The sequence below is a fragment of the Pezoporus occidentalis genome, unplaced genomic scaffold (assembly GCF_034315485.1).
Source record: "Pezoporus occidentalis ecotype Australia unplaced genomic scaffold, CSIRO_AGI_Poc_V1 ctg301, whole genome shotgun sequence".
In the NCBI taxonomy this organism is placed as follows: domain Eukaryota; kingdom Metazoa; phylum Chordata; class Aves; order Psittaciformes; family Psittacidae; genus Pezoporus; species Pezoporus occidentalis.
This window is the reverse complement of record NW_026914953.1, coordinates 274,658-289,887: the sequence shown is the minus strand read 5'-3', so window position 1 is coordinate 289,887 and position 15,230 is coordinate 274,658. Positions and strand designations below refer to the sequence as shown.

The window sequence follows — 15,230 nt, the reverse complement described above, 5'->3', positions numbered from 1 at the left end:
GAGAGCAATGTATTTGTGTTTTATACCTTTCATATAAATTACAGAAAAACACCATTAAGTGCATTTCCACTGCAGAGATCATTAGGTAAGAGCTATTAAAAATGAACTCAGGGAGATGTGGTATTAGAGCTTTATTTTCCCATTTACCAGCATTTGGTATTCAGGGTAAGAGGTTATTAGGCTTCATTTATGTGCAAAAACATGAGCAAGTCTGCAATTGCACTAAACTTTAGGCAGGACAGACAGAGATGTGCAATGTGCAAATGACTTTCCCCCTCCCCTCCCTGGACAGGCTTGGCCCTGAGTCACTTTAGCAGTGTAGGCCCAAGTGTAAGCCTGCCAAGGCTGAATCCTACACAAGGCTAAAAAGACAATTTTGTAACTTAAAATTCCAGGTCATTCTCCTATGCTGGCAGTAAGGCTATTTAAAGTGGTAAAGAAAAAGAGGGTTTTACTGTGTCTGTCATTGGCAAAGACCACTGCTTTAGTACCTAGCAGTTAGCTGCAGAAAATTCATTATGACATGGTGACTGGGTTTTTCTTGCTTCTGTTTGTGACAAAATTAGCCCCTTTCAACTCTACAACATGCACAGGATCTCAGTTCTGGCCTGGACATCTGTATTTAACAGCTGACTGGCACTAAGAAAGGCACTGCATTCAGTGTCATTACAACTCTGGACAGAGTGAGAAAGCTTAAAACATTTCACTCATGCAGAACAAGCTTTCTCTTTTTTTTTCTGCTATTTTCTTTTAACACTACAGTTAAGCATGAAGATTTTCCATCTGGGTTTATAACCGCTCACCATCATTCTGTCCTGCTGGATTACAAGAACTCCATTTTCAGCATTATGCCATTGGGCTGTACTTCCAATTTCAATAGCACATATATGTAACTCCTAAGGATTTACACGTGCAACCCCTAACTCTTAAGGATCTTAGGATCCTACTTACTGCAATAAGGACATTAACAATGTGTAGCATATTCATTTCTGGGTGCCACATGAGTAGCCAGAGGTTTACGCTGCAGTGCTCCGTCTGCCTGAGATGCTGGCAGAGATCAGAAGCATATTTAAACACACTTACCTGAACTGTCTGTCCTATGAGATGCTTTGCTCTTCCCCCCTTTCTCTTTGCTTCCTTTTGTAAAAGTGGCCAGCTTGGTAGGAATCTGCTGCTGGACTGCAGCCGGTTTCTGTATCTGGTTAGTTGCGCTCAGGAGATGTATTGGCACTTCATTCTTCAGTGCAAGAACAGGGCGATTCTCCAGCGTGGTGCTGTCCCTGCGAACCAAGTCCGGCCGTTCCAGGTAATCCATCCCGGAGACGCTCACTCTCACAGAGGTTTTGAAGGGGGGGGCAGATGGTTCCACCCCTTCTCCGTTGAAGCTAACAGAATGACTTAGCATCTGGCTCTACGTGAGAGGAAAAGGCATTCTAAGTCAAACAGGTATTTTTACCCTCTCAGATTCGACAATGAGGGACAGCCCTCAGTCCTGAGAGCATTAAGTGCTTTCTAGTAAACAATATAACAGGTTAGACAAAGCCTAGAACCTGGTGGCAAAAGGAGGGAAGAGCATGACTTTAAGTCCTTGAACACTGAAAAGAACCTCAGCAGCTCCAGACTGCTTAATACTACACCACACAAAGGAATCCAAGAGCAGACTGCACTAGGTGGTGATAGAATGGAGAAAAAGCAGGACTTTCAGACAGTAACAAATGAACCAATTTCAGACAACTCCAAAGTTCACATTTTGAAACCCAAGAAATGGCTTTAGAAATCAACTGTACAAAATGCTACCAATGGAGCAGACCTTCTGCAATCACTTGCCTGCAATAGAGTGGTTCCTGTGTTTAAAAAAAAAGCTTTGGTCTGCCACGTTCTAAAATTACTCCTTTTCTGTTTCTGTCTTTAAAAAAAACACAGTCTCATTACCAGATGTCTGGGTGGAATTTCAAAGACACTGGGGAGCTACCAAGTTCTGAGCTCTCTGGCAGAAGCCACCACCAGCTGTTTCAGATGATGGCTCAAGAAGCCCAGCTGCTGGAGCTGGTCTGACAAAGAAAGGGAAGAGCTGCTTTGGTAGGAAACTTGCCATAGTGGTCAAAAGTAGATGTTTTGGGGAGAGGGGCATCAATCCATCCCAGTGCCCCCAGTCAGTTGCCAGCACCTGTAATAAATGCTTGGGGCAATGCAGAGCTATTTCAGCTGCTCCAGCCAATGAGTTGCCTTTATTTGGAGGTCAGCTCAGATGCCTCTATAGAAATACCCATAGCATGGGGAATAAACAAGAAGAATTAGAGATGCGTGCATGGCTACAGGGATATGATATCACTGGCATGACAGAAACACGGTGGGATGGCTCCTATGATTGAAGTATTGGAATGGAAGGTTATAGGTTCTTTAGGAAAGACAGGCCAGGAAGATGGGGAGGGGGAGTTGCTGTTTATGCCAGTGACAGGCTGGAAAGTATGGAACTCTGTCTGGGGACAAATGAGGAGTCAACAGAGAGTTTGTGGGTCAGGGTTAAAAGGAGAACAGCAACGGGGGACATCACTGTGGGGATCTGTTACAGACTGCCTGATCAGGGGGACTCTGGATGAAGCGCTCTACAGACAGACAGGAGCAGCCTCACACTCACCGTCCGGAAAGCTAAGGCCCAGTTAGAATTAAATCTGGCAAGGGATGTGAAAAATAACAGGAAGGGCTTCTATAGGTATGCAGCAATCAAAAGACAGAATAGGGATAATGCAGGCCCTCTCCAGAAGCTAATGGGAGAACTGAGTACCCTGGATTTGGAGAAGGCTGAAGTTCTCAATGGCATCTTTGCCTCAGTCTTCACTGGCAAGTGCTCTGACCACACCGCCCAAGTGTTAGAAGGCAAATGCAGGGACTGTGAGAATGAAGACCTTGGGCCCACTGTAGAAGAGGATCAGGTTCAAGATCATCTTAAGAACCTGAATGTGCACAAGTCCATGGGAACTGATGAAATCCATCCGCGGGTCCTGAAGGAGCTGGCGAATGAAGTTGCTAAGCCACTGTCCATCATATTTGAGAAATCACGGCAGTCAGGTGAAGCTCCTGATGACTGGAAAAGGGGAATATAACCCCCATTTTCAAGAAGGGGAAAATGGATGGCCCAGGGAATTACAGACCAGTCAGTGTCACCTCTGTGCCTGGCAAAATCTTGGAGCTGATTCTCCTGGAAGGCATGCTAAGGCACATGAAAATCAACAAGGTGCTGGGTGACAGCCAGCGTGGCTTCACTAAGGGGAAATCCTGCCTGACCCACTTGGTGGCTTTCTATGATGGGGCTACAGAACTGATGGACAGGGGCAGAGCAGCTGTTGTCATCTACCTGGACTTATGCAAAGCGTTTGACACCATCCAACACGACAGCCTTGCCTCTAAATTAGAGAGACATCAATCTGATGGATGGACCACTCGGTGGATAAAGAACTGGCTGGATGGCCACATGCAAAGAGTTGTGGTCAATGGCTCCATGTCCAGTTGGAAACCAGTAACAAGGGGTGTCCCTCAGGGATCGGTGTTGGGACCGCTCTTGTTCAACACCTTTGTTGGTGACATGGACAGGGGGATTGAGTGCACCCTCAGCAAGTTTGCTGATGACACCAAGCTGTGTGGGTCGGTTGATACCCTGGAGGGAAGGGATGGGATCTAGAGGGACCTTGACACGCTTGTGAGGTGGGCTGATGGCAACATTATGAAGTTTAACCAAGCCAAATGCAAGGTCTTAGACCTGGGTCAGGGCAATCCCAGGCACAGCTACAGGTTGGGCAGAGAAGAGATTCAGAGCAGGGTAAGGAGAAGGACTTGGGGGTGTTGAAACTGAACATGATGAACATGTTGAAACTTGGGTTGATGAGAAACTGAACATGAGCCGGCTTCAGTGTGCATGCAGCACAGAAACCAACTGTGTGCTGGGCTGCACCACAACAAGCATGATCAACAGGTTGAAGGAGGTGATCCTGCCCCTCTACTCTGCTCTTGTGAGAGCCCATTTGCAGCACTGTGTGCAGCTCTGGTGTCCTCAACATAAGAAGGACATGGAGCTGTTGGAGCAAGTCCAGAGGAGGCCATGAGGATTGAAGCTTCTCTTCTGGGGAAGAGAAACTAAGTGGAGACCTCAGAGCAACTTCCAGTATCTGAAGGGGGCCTACAAGGATGCTGGAGAGGGACTCTTCATCAGGGACTGTAGTGATAAGACAAGGGGTGATGGGTTCAAACTGAAACAGGGGAATTTCAGGTTAGATATAAGGAAGAAGCTCCTTTCTGTGAGGGTGGTGAGGGACTGCAACAGGTTGCCCAAGGAAGTTGTGAATGTTCCATCCCTGGCAGTGCTCAAGGCCAGGTTGGATGGAGTCTTGGGTGACACAGCTTAGTGTGTAGTGTCCCTGCCAATGGCAGGGGTGTTGAAACTGTATGATCTTAAGGTCCTTTCCAACCCTAACTATTCTATGATTCTATGGACAAGCAAACACGGGTTAGTGCTGCCAGAGGGGACAACCTTCATTCAGAAGCAAGCAGGTTAACAGGAACAAAACCCCAAGAAAAGCAAATTCCTCACCTGTCCCATTTCTGGGGAGAACGTGCCTGACACCGTGTTCTGCTTCTTCAGCTTCCTTTGCTGATCTAGACGCTCCTTTTCCTTCTCAACTGCCCTCTGAGCTTCCCGCAGTCTCTCGAGGTCATGCTGATAGGCCTCTCGCAGCCTCTCGAGCTCTTCTCTCTCCTGATTCACCTTCTCCCTCAGCTGCCGAGTCCCCTCTTCACTTTCCTGCAGCCGAGCTTCTTTGCTTTCAAATTCCCTCTGCTGCCGACTCCTTTCGCGCTCCAGGCGCTGCTGCTCCAGCTTCAGCTGGCTCTGAAGCTTCTGTACATTCATCAGCTCTTCCCTCTGCTTTTCAAAGTTCCGCTGTTTCTCCTGCTCTAGCAGGAGATTGCCTCGTGTAGACTGCAGCCGATATTGCTTCTCCCTGTCTACCATGGTGGCTCGCTGCATCTCAATGTAGCTGTCCTGCTGAGATATCACGGCCTGAAGGGGAAATCAGTTCACTGTAAGGTACACGGGTGCAGAACACATGAACAGCTAAACACAAGACAACACCCTCTACCAGATTAAATCACAGAGACTATTGTTTTTAAGAGCAGATCTAACTTCCGACTTGTACAGCCCACTGTGACCGACATGATACTGAAGATGGCTAAGCAAGTAAGTTATGCTTGTGTCAAAATTAACATTTCTTGCACCTATAATTAGTACTTTGAATCCAATCAGTCACAATACTGATGATTAGAGTAAAAACAATACATACATAGATGTGTGTATCCAAAATTTTAAGAGGAAATGAGTAGGTGGAATTCAGAGTAGCAAAAGAATTGCATTTAAGTGAGCAAGAAGAAGGAAATAATTACCTAAGACAACAGATCTTACACTTCCTTCAAAACACCACACACAGTGTGTGTTTTCTTGATTAAATTCTGCCCCTCACTTTAGCTTTAGGGGATATTTTTAAGGTAGTTCTTCTCCACACCTGCATAAATTTGATTACAGTACTGCCTCACAAACCTCTTGGAAGCTGTGAATGCTCCATCACTGGTAGTGTTCAAGGCCAGGTTGGACAGAGCCTTGGGTACCATGGTTTAGTGTGGAGGTGTCCCTGCCCATGGCAGGGGGGTTGGAACTGGATGATCTTAAGGTCTTTTCCAACCCTAACTATTCTATGATTCTACAGTAAGTAGTGATTTACCTGAAGACTGAAGAGCAGCTGTAACAGTGTTTGTATCCTTTGGACAAGCTGAAGAAAAGGGGAAGTAGGGGAAGGAAAAAGGACATTAGACACTTGAACAGAGCTCTTGTTTGATGCATAAGACTTCTTTTTCAACAGTGATCATAATCAACAGTGTCTGTACAAAACCCCACACAACGGAAGCGTGGCTCCAAGAGTTCTCTAATACAGTAACAGCCAAGAGAGCAATATGCCAGCACAATGAATGGCAGTCTATCAGTCCTTGCAGAGATGTGAATCAGCACCCTACAAATCTCCCTGACATTCCAGGGAGCAATCTTCATCACCAGTTGTCTTCACGTGGGCTATTTAATGATCACTTCCTCTCATACTCCAGCACTGAATCACTACACAGGTACAGCACTCATGGGAGATTCAGGGGCATGTTTTGTCAGCAAGCTGAGATTATGCAATCTCTCCAAAGATGCAAGAAAAGTAGTTGGCCAGCTCTTAGAAATGCCTGTCTACATACCCAGAACCCATCTTTGTTTTCTAACAGGAGTTTTATCTCTGCATTCATAATGCGTTAGAGTCATAAGGTACAGGCTGTTAATGCGCTTGTGCTTCCACAGACACTAAAAATACTGAGCTTTTTGGTGGTGTTTGGTTGGTTTGGTTTTGCATGCCATTATTATAATACAGCTATTTGCCATTTCCTCATAGTAGAGGTAACGTACCTGAGACTCTATGGTGGGCTGAAAGCCACTGCTGTCATCCAGCCTTGTCACATCACTCTAAAAAAGACAAAAACAGTATCTGAGGCACTTGCTGGGCTTTTGTAGCACTGCCAGAACAAGTTGGAAGGGTTCATCTCATGAGGGAACAGGTTTACTGCTAAGCAGAGACTGCTCCCATGCACCGAAGGACATGTAACAAGAGCACTTAAATCAGAGGCCAGGCTGGAACCGATGCATGGTGATTAAAGCTAGCATTAATGGTACAGCACCAAATCAACAAACATAAAACCAAATTACCATGCCTCTCAAGTGCTAAGCTGTCAACTAGCCCCACTAAACACCCTTAATAGAGTCTAGTAATTTGACTGACATAGCTCTGTTACAGGCCAGCCCTACCAGCTTAGCATCACTTTTAACTTTGATAAAAGATTTGGTTTGCACCACTATTATAAAGAACATCATAAAGAAACACAATTAAATCATGCATAAGCCCAACATACAGCTTGAGATGCTTCTTCTGCATCAGAAGGGAGGTCATGGAGTTGCACATCTGAGCTTACTGCAGGGCCTCTCCAGTCCCACTGCCTCTGGTCACCACCACTGTTCTTCCTAAAATTACCACCTGAAAGGAGAGTGGAATAGGGGTAACCTACACCAGCACCTCTGAAAACTCACTGCAGAACAAAGCAAGCAGAAAACAAAGGTGACTTTGATGTTATAACCAATATACAACTGCATGGCTGCTCCATGCTGATCCTAAGTGGAAGAGCCAGCAACAGTGACATGCATTTCTAACCAAAGTATCACTTTAGTGACGGCGCAGATACAAAAGGAAATGGAAAAACTTTCCTGATTCAGTAATAAAAGCAGGCAGCTGAATTCACATTTCCCAGTTGTTCTGGGTTTTTTTTTTTAAACAAAACTAAAGTTTGTGTGGAACTGTGGTAACTGGGGAGCATGGATGAAGGTAATGCCCTCAGCACACCACTAAGAGCCCTACTCTGCTCCCTAGTGTTGGTATCGGAAGTAAAAGATACAACATGCTAATGCCACATGCTGGAAATTTGACCTTTTCCTTCTTTTAGAGCCTGGTGAAGCTTCCTTATATCAGGGCCTCACTTAATTCATTGTTCTTATCTCATTTTCAGTACAGAGTAACCCAGGAAAGGCTAAGAATGCCAAACGGTCCCCTTCTTACTTTTAGTTGAGATTGAGGGACTACTGTCATATCCTCCAAAGGTCTCTGCTCTCCTGGGGAGTCCTAACCCAGAGCCATCCTCAGGCTGACAGGATCCACTGCCTAAGTGAGTGAAGATAAGGTTCTGGAGATTCTCAGCTGCAAAAAGAGGAGAACATCTCATGTAAATAGCCATGTCTACACAGCAAGACAAGTGCATCATGCTAACAAGTTAAAACACATTTAATCCATCAAGTACATGAAAAGATCAGGCAGTCTGAGAGTCTTCCTGCAGTACAGATGAATTTTCCTTTGTGACTAGCTCTTTAAGACAGGCTGCTCATATTGCCTATATAAACATGACCTCTTCCTTAATTGCAAGTTGGGATTATCAAGCCTTGAGTGTTTGGGTTTTCTTTTCTTTCAATTTTTGTTTTGGTTTGTTTTCCATAATAAAAGATATGTTTGTGCTTATTTTTTGTCTAAAGATACTACCTTTAGATAGGCTCTTTTAATATCTAACCCTCATATAATATTTCAGAACTGGTGTATTATTAGAGCACTCAGTTACCCACCTGAACAGACTCCACTGGCTGATCCTTAAAAATATCCAGACGGTGGAGAAGATCCTCTATCTAAACACACAGGTGCACTTTACCTAGTGCACATTGGTTCTGAGAATAAGGAACTCTGAACAGTGTTATAACAGTGCTACACAGAAGTATTATGTTCTTACAGGGTGATTTTCAGGACTTGGACCCTATGTGCTTACCCCCACCTCTGCATCCGAGTGAATGCATGCCCATTCCCACATTGCATTTACCTTCTGTCACAGCTGACTTCAAAATTGCTTCTCCTTGCAGATTTTCTGGGATATCCCCCCGAAGCAGTAGCCTAGATCGAGATCCTTGGGAATGGTCTTCAAACCCAATCATTTCAGACATTTCTAGATATATCTGTTGCTTCTCAGTTAGGCTTTGCATAATCAGGTCATCCTTCATGTTCAAACGCTCTGAAGGAAGAAACAAACTCAGTTCCTAACCACTGTCAGAGCACAGCGTTCAGCTGGGGAGATTATTATTTATTTCATGGTCAAGGCATCAAATGCTGAGATACAATTAACAGTTAAGGTGTAAACTCATGGAGCATACAAAGCTTGACTTATTTAACTATTTCTATATAATCTTGCACTGCCTTGAAAGACTTATGAAGGAGAAACTTGATCACATCATGTGATAAAAGAGTAAGACAGTCATCAATCACAAATGATGCCGAGAAGCAGTTCATGGAATATATGACTAAGTCATTACCTTGAAAATCTTTTAACTTAGCAGCTCTGGCTTCAGCCAGCCTCCTCTCTGCTTCAGGTTCATTAAATGTTCCTCCTTCTTCATCAGGACAGCTGTACAAAGGAGGAAACAGAGAGGTGTTTGACTTGCACATTAGATAACCTAAAGCCATTTCAGGATTCGCCTTCAAGATTTTGCCTAGGGTGTATAGTTTATCCTGCATGTCAAATCTAACTCCCTTATCCAAAGCCCTGTTACATTTGACATCGGTGACATTTTGTGTTTATTTTTCAGGAAAAGCAGAATAAAGACTGTGGCTGGCTTCTATTGCAACTTTATGGCTGGCTTCTTCCCAAAGAACACAAAAGCAAATTGCATGTTTCAGTCTTACAGAGAAAGCTGAGGGGTAGTCAAATGGAGTTCTGTGATAAATTTACATCTATGAGACCTGTGAAGACAAACAAGCCAGAAGTCAGGCCCTCCTGCTCTCTTATCATCTCATAAAATGATGATTTTACCTTTCTACAGCTCTGCGGATGTGTGCCATCCAGGAATTCCTCTCCTCTTTCGAGCTTGTGTGGATTTCATACATTTCTGGTCCTTTTAAGGAAGCACTAATTAAGAACATGGCCTTCTCCTCATTCGCTACCTCTCTTACAATTAACTTTTGCAGCGAGATAACTGGTGGTTTAGAGTCCTGTGAAACAAAAGAGAGTTTACTGCACTACACTGTATATGCTCTTTAGGGTTTGTGCTTCCCAGCTCCCCCATCTTTCTGCTTTTACTGGGCCACCAGGCCCATAAAACACAGCACTGGAATGTTACTGCTATGACACTTCTGACACTGCCATTTTTTTCTCATCAATCATAGATGAAAACATGGAATGAAGAATGACCAAGATGTCTGGGTACCTGACTGAATATCAAAGCAAGTATCAATTTAAACACCCAATGGTTCCCACTGGGTCCCAGAAGTCAAAAAAGTTGCTCAAAAGGAGACAAAACCAACATTTGTAAAAGGAAACAAAAATGACATGTGTGAGGTAAAAGAAGAGAACAAGAGGAAGTGACAGAAGTTCTAAGTGAGCTACAAAGGAAATAAAATCATAACACAGGGGTGTTACAGCTTGCTGTCAGGCCCTGTGAATAATAAAACAAGGTGACAGCACTGCTGTATAGCTAAGGATTAACTGGATTAGCTGTCTTCTGCAATGAAAACAGATTTACAGGAGGGATATTAGTCACTGAAAACCTCTCTACGCTTCATACAGCACAGAGCCAATATATGAAGCCTAGAAAGATCCTCCCCAGAAGAAACTAGCTCTTCGTAACTGCTGCACCTTTGCAGCATAATCTAGAGTGACGGGAAGAAAACCGAGCTGTGGCACAGACATCAGGAAGGGTTGGTTTTGCCAACGCCTCTGAGCAGCTGTACTGCAATTCAAGCCATGAACAGAGGTCAATGGAAAAACAGAATCACTGAGCAGATCCATGTGCCCCCCTCACTTGATTTATCTATGGAGAAGTGATATCTAAATTTCAAATGAACTGTATACGCACAAAGATGCAAAGAAGTGATCAGTCTATAACTGTAGAGCACGTTACTGGAGGGGAAAAAAACCCACCATGTAGCAGAGATCAGCTTGTGGGGACTGTCATAAGCAGCTAAATGATATATATAAGCCAGGGCATGACCCTGCAGTAGAGCACCTACACTGCCTAAGAACATGTATGTGTGCTCTTATTGCTTGGGAGCAATGCTTTAGCCTCAGTGTAAGCTACAACAGCCATGATGGTCAAGACACTACATTAACAACATGTTTCTTCCCCTCTATGAACTTGCTCTTCTGCTCATACCTCAGGTGAATTTGGAAAACAGAATTAATCTATCAGAGTCAATGTCATAAAATGAACTACTGGTCAAAGATTCACCTAATGCTGCTCAAGAGGAAACGACTTCCAGCCATCCTGATCTGTGAAAGTATCCCTATTCTGTGCATTAGAAGAAGGGTAATTTGAAAAGCAGTTGCTTTTACAGCCCTGGGGCCACCAAAATAGCTTCTGCCATTAGAATTCAGCTCTAATGTTGATGTCTTGAAAAAAGAAAATATATATCCAAGAAAACAATTACATAAAATAGTTTCTCTGTTACTGGTGCTATTACAGCCATAACCGAAGTAGATCAGGACAAAACGTCCACCATTTACTGCTCTGAGGATACCTGTGGAAATGCCCTAGAAAAGCAAGTGAATCCACTGAGTGTTCTAGAGTGCTGCAGTAATTACATTTGCATTTAGTGCTGACTCCATTTACTTCAGGAAAGTTCTTTGCCCCCAGTAAATCTTAGCCTACCGTGACCTTACCACATCCCTCACCGAAATGGAAGATTCTTTCCCTGCACATTAGCAAACAGAAGCAGACCTCATTTGCAGGTGCCTTTCAAAGCACAGATCTAGTATGTTTAACATATATGACACAGTTCAGCAAAAGGGAAAGTCACAGCACAAGAGGAGAAGCAGTGAACCTCAGAACAGGCTCAGGGCACCAGAAAACCACAGGAGATGTGGAGGCTGGAGCCGGCTGATGGAATAGCACACTGTTTTGCACTAAGAGACAGTGTGAGGGATTCAACAAGTACCAGAACTGCTTCAGAAAAAGTGATTCTATAATAGCTGGCTGGTTTATTACTTAATTTTCCTTTTGAACCCCCCACCCCATAATATCTCCATTTCCTGCATAGTTACCGTCACTTTCATAAATACTCTAAGTGAATGTATTAAATAAGGAGAACAATACCTACCACTGATGCAAATGTGTATTTTTGGTCCTTTTCTTGTAAGAGCAGCAATACATCAGTTAACAGGACTGCCAGAATATCTACAATAACAACAGAGGGGAAAAAAAAGGGCAGATTTTAAATCAGAAACACAGGTCCAGACTGAAAAACCACCTAACTTCAAGTGCCTGTGGGTCAGGGAACAGCACATCAGCATCTGCAAGAGTGGGTCTGCTACTTCCTCTCACGTGGGCTGTCCACAGACAGGCTGCAGTCATGCAGAACCAGCACAATACAAATGGCTTGATTTAAAGCTTGAGAACACCTACAGAGGCATCCTACACATTGAGAGAAACACTCATGAGGGAATGTGTCTCCCTTAACTGCAGATTCTTCTAGAACTGCAGCCCTCTGCAGCACCACCTACTCTTGGCTGCATTTTATGTGCCACTGAAGCTTCTTCTTGACCACCTGAGCACTGAAGCTGTTAAAATATTCACTGGTGGACACTGGTTTGATTTTCTGGCAAAACAGAAATTATGCAGAATGAAGGTGTCATGGGGTTGTGAAGCAGAGCTAATAATGCCTTTCCACAGGAGACCAAGTCAGTATGACTCAAAGCTTTGTCATCTATCTAAAGACCTCCCTCTTGAATTGGAAAGCAGATCAGACAGATAATAAGCAAGCAGCATAAGGAACTTATGCACCATTACAGAGATGCTTATTGGACAAGCCAAGAATAGAACAAGTGCTATTTCCTCCAATATCCCATTAAACAAGCAGATTATTGTCATTTTATACTCCATCGATCAGTAATAAACAGTTACTAAAAAAAAATACATATACATAAAAAAAATAAATGAAAAGCCTGTTTCTCTGTCGTGTTTTCCCCCTTCCTGGCCCTTTACCTTTGAGTCTCCCTGATGCAGCTTTCCAGTACAGCATCCCATCGAGCAGAAGCCGCCTCTGTCCCATGTCATCTTTCCGGAAGAAAAGCCCATTCTTGCATTTCCCTGATGATTTTAGCTCCATTTTATGCATAATCTCTTTAAGGCGCTGCCCCTTCTCACACTCATTTACTGTGGCATCTACATGAGTGATTGTGTCCTTAATTAAACTAAGGGCCTGGGTCAGCTCTTCATAATCTCTAGTTCCAGCTAAGAGAAAAGAGTAGCAGTCAGTGGGTTGCATTTTTAACTGGAATGTACAAATATGAGCAGCTAAACATATTTTAATGGGAAGGTTCTGCACTGAGCATCTAACAGTTATTTCCTAACAGGTTGTTTAAAAATAAAGTAAAAGACAAAATATCCTAAAGCTCTACATCTCTAATGAGCCGACAGACTTAAAACTGCTATGGTTTTGTGGTTTCAGACTTAAAAATCAGTGCTTGATGAGGCGACACCGATCTGGATCTGCATCTAGAACAGCATCTTCAGTGAACGAGGAAGAGAGAAAGCAGGAACAGGCAGTACCACCCTGTCCCTCCTTGGCTGAGGAAAGGACATGCAAAACACAGGAGAAGGAGCAGCAGACAACTGTGAGGCTTCCAGGAATGATTACACCTACCTTCTGTGTTCTGAATAATGCGTTCCACCAAGACTGGGTATTTGGTGAGGCGCTGGGTTACCAGAAGGATACACTCCTGAACACCAAGTCTCCTCACAATGGAAGAGTTCCCAATTTTCTAGAAAACAAGACAGACTCATCACACCCAGTGCATATATTGCTCTCCTAACTCCCTCGCCTCACCATTCCCACATTTTCTGTCTCAAAGCACTTTGGTATGACAAGGCATAGCATCACCAAATTAGCATCACCTCTTTTATTAAAGCAAAACTCCTGATAATGTTAAAAAACAATTGCTTTTATTACTGGAAAATATTTTGGGTTTTATTTTCAACTACTCTTAACTAAATCCGGAGCCAAGCAGAGAAAGTTCCGGATCTGAACTATTTGACTGCCTATTTGCTGTTTGCCTTTTAGAATAGGATCAGTTCCTAAATACATAGGAAAGTACTAGAGTTTTGAAACCAGACCGAACACACCTAACAGCCAAACGAGGTCAATAATGACTATGCCCATGACCTGCCCATGGCAGGGGGGTTGGAACTAGATGATCTTAAGGTCCTTCCCAACCCTAACTGTTCTATGATTCTATGACTAAACTAAGTGCTTCTTTGACCCCATGTTCACCAGCAGGCTCCTCTGCAGTACCACAGCTCTGTTTAGAAAGGGAAGACTGTAAAGCATCAGGATGCCACTAGTCAGTCTGGCTACAGGTCCAGCACAATTCTGGCAGTAGAATACAGTACTAAGATCTCTCTTTACAAGGACTGTGGCGATGTATTTCAAGACTCTGGTTACTTACTTAGCTCCTTGAAAGTAAAAGGTTCTCCCTTTTAATGACTCCTAGCTAAGAAGAGCTGTAAGTATAGTGCTACATTGGAACGTTCACACGGTGTCACTTACTGAGGACTGGAAAATGTGAATACTTAAGACTGTGCAATGACATCTGCAGCTCAGGTTACAGGCTTCTACTTTGGCTGTGTCTCTTCAGCCCTTCCTATTAATTGCACATTACACTGTACAGCAGACAAACAAACCACCCTGGAGCCAATTTTCTGGGTTTGGAAAGATGATGTAGTGGGCAAAACTTGACTCAAGAGTACCTGCTTTTTCCATAGTTGATCATTAACAGCATTTATCACTGACTGAATTTATTATCAAGCCAATTTACAAAGATGGCCACACAGCATGGCAGTGAGTGATAGTCATGAATAGGGGGCCTACAAGAAATCTGGAGAGGGACTTTTGACAAGGGCCTGCAGGGACAGGACAAGGGGAATGGCTTGAACCTGCCCGAGGGGAGACTGAGATGAGCTCTTAGGCAGAAGCTCTCCCCTGTGAGGGTGCTGAGGCGCTGGCACAGGGTGCCCAAAGAAGCTGTGGCTGCCCCATCCCTGGCAGTGTTCAAGGCCAGGTTGGACACAGGGGCTCGGAGCAAGCTGCTCTAGTGGAAGGTGTCCCTGCCTGTGGCAGGGGTTGGAACTCGATGAGCTTTAAGGTCTACATACATATTCTATTCCCCAGTCCTGTGTGCTCCTGAGAGCCTGCCTCAAATGTCACACCTGCTAATGGTGGTGCTGTGTCCACCCAGCTCCGAAGATCTAAAAATCAAGCTATCAAAGATCTAAAATCAAGCTATCAACTAATGCGAATCTGCCTCTAACAAGGTGCATTCAAACTGGACGGATCTTCAAGTACAAAGTAAGATCTAAAGTGGTCAAGTATATTTTGCACAGTCAGAATGGGAGACTTCTGGTTGTTGTTTACCTTTATTAAGGTTTGGAACTTCTTATTGCTCTGGAGCAGGTCTTTATAGTGACTAACAGCTTCATTGTGTCCAGAACAGAACACACCGTATTTTTCCTTCATTCTCTCCCCATTTTCACCTGAAAACTAATCGGAAAGATAAGAATAAAAAACATGAATCATTAAGAG

At 43.9% G+C, this 15,230-nt stretch overlaps 2 protein-coding genes across 9 annotated transcripts in view; one reads left to right on the top strand and one right to left on the bottom strand.

Moving 5' to 3' along the window:
• THOP1 (thimet oligopeptidase 1) overlaps positions 1-15,230 on the top strand; it is a 330,697-nt gene that overhangs the window by 107,175 nt on the left and 208,292 nt on the right. The gene's annotated exons all lie outside the window — the stretch shown is intronic.
• The window catches only part of ARHGEF18 (Rho/Rac guanine nucleotide exchange factor 18), a 45,637-nt gene that overhangs the window by 1,369 nt on the left and 29,038 nt on the right, over positions 1-15,230 (bottom strand). For all 8 annotated transcript variants that reach the window (XM_062627540.1, XM_062627533.1, XM_062627534.1 and 5 more), the window contains 13 exons: positions 15,063-15,188; positions 13,296-13,413; positions 12,635-12,883; positions 11,751-11,827; positions 9,469-9,647; positions 8,972-9,063; positions 8,485-8,673; positions 7,683-7,820; positions 6,985-7,106; positions 6,485-6,541; positions 5,769-5,816; positions 4,586-5,053; positions 1,084-1,411 (listed from right to left, as the gene is read on the bottom strand). In XM_062627540.1, the coding sequence (XP_062483524.1) occupies positions 1,084-1,411; positions 4,586-5,053; positions 5,769-5,816; positions 6,485-6,541; positions 6,985-7,106; positions 7,683-7,820; positions 8,485-8,673; positions 8,972-9,063; positions 9,469-9,647; positions 11,751-11,827; positions 12,635-12,883; positions 13,296-13,413; positions 15,063-15,188 (2,191 nt within the window). The remainder of the gene's footprint in view (positions 1-1,083; positions 1,412-4,585; positions 5,054-5,768; positions 5,817-6,484; positions 6,542-6,984; positions 7,107-7,682; positions 7,821-8,484; positions 8,674-8,971; positions 9,064-9,468; positions 9,648-11,750; positions 11,828-12,634; positions 12,884-13,295; positions 13,414-15,062; positions 15,189-15,230) is intronic.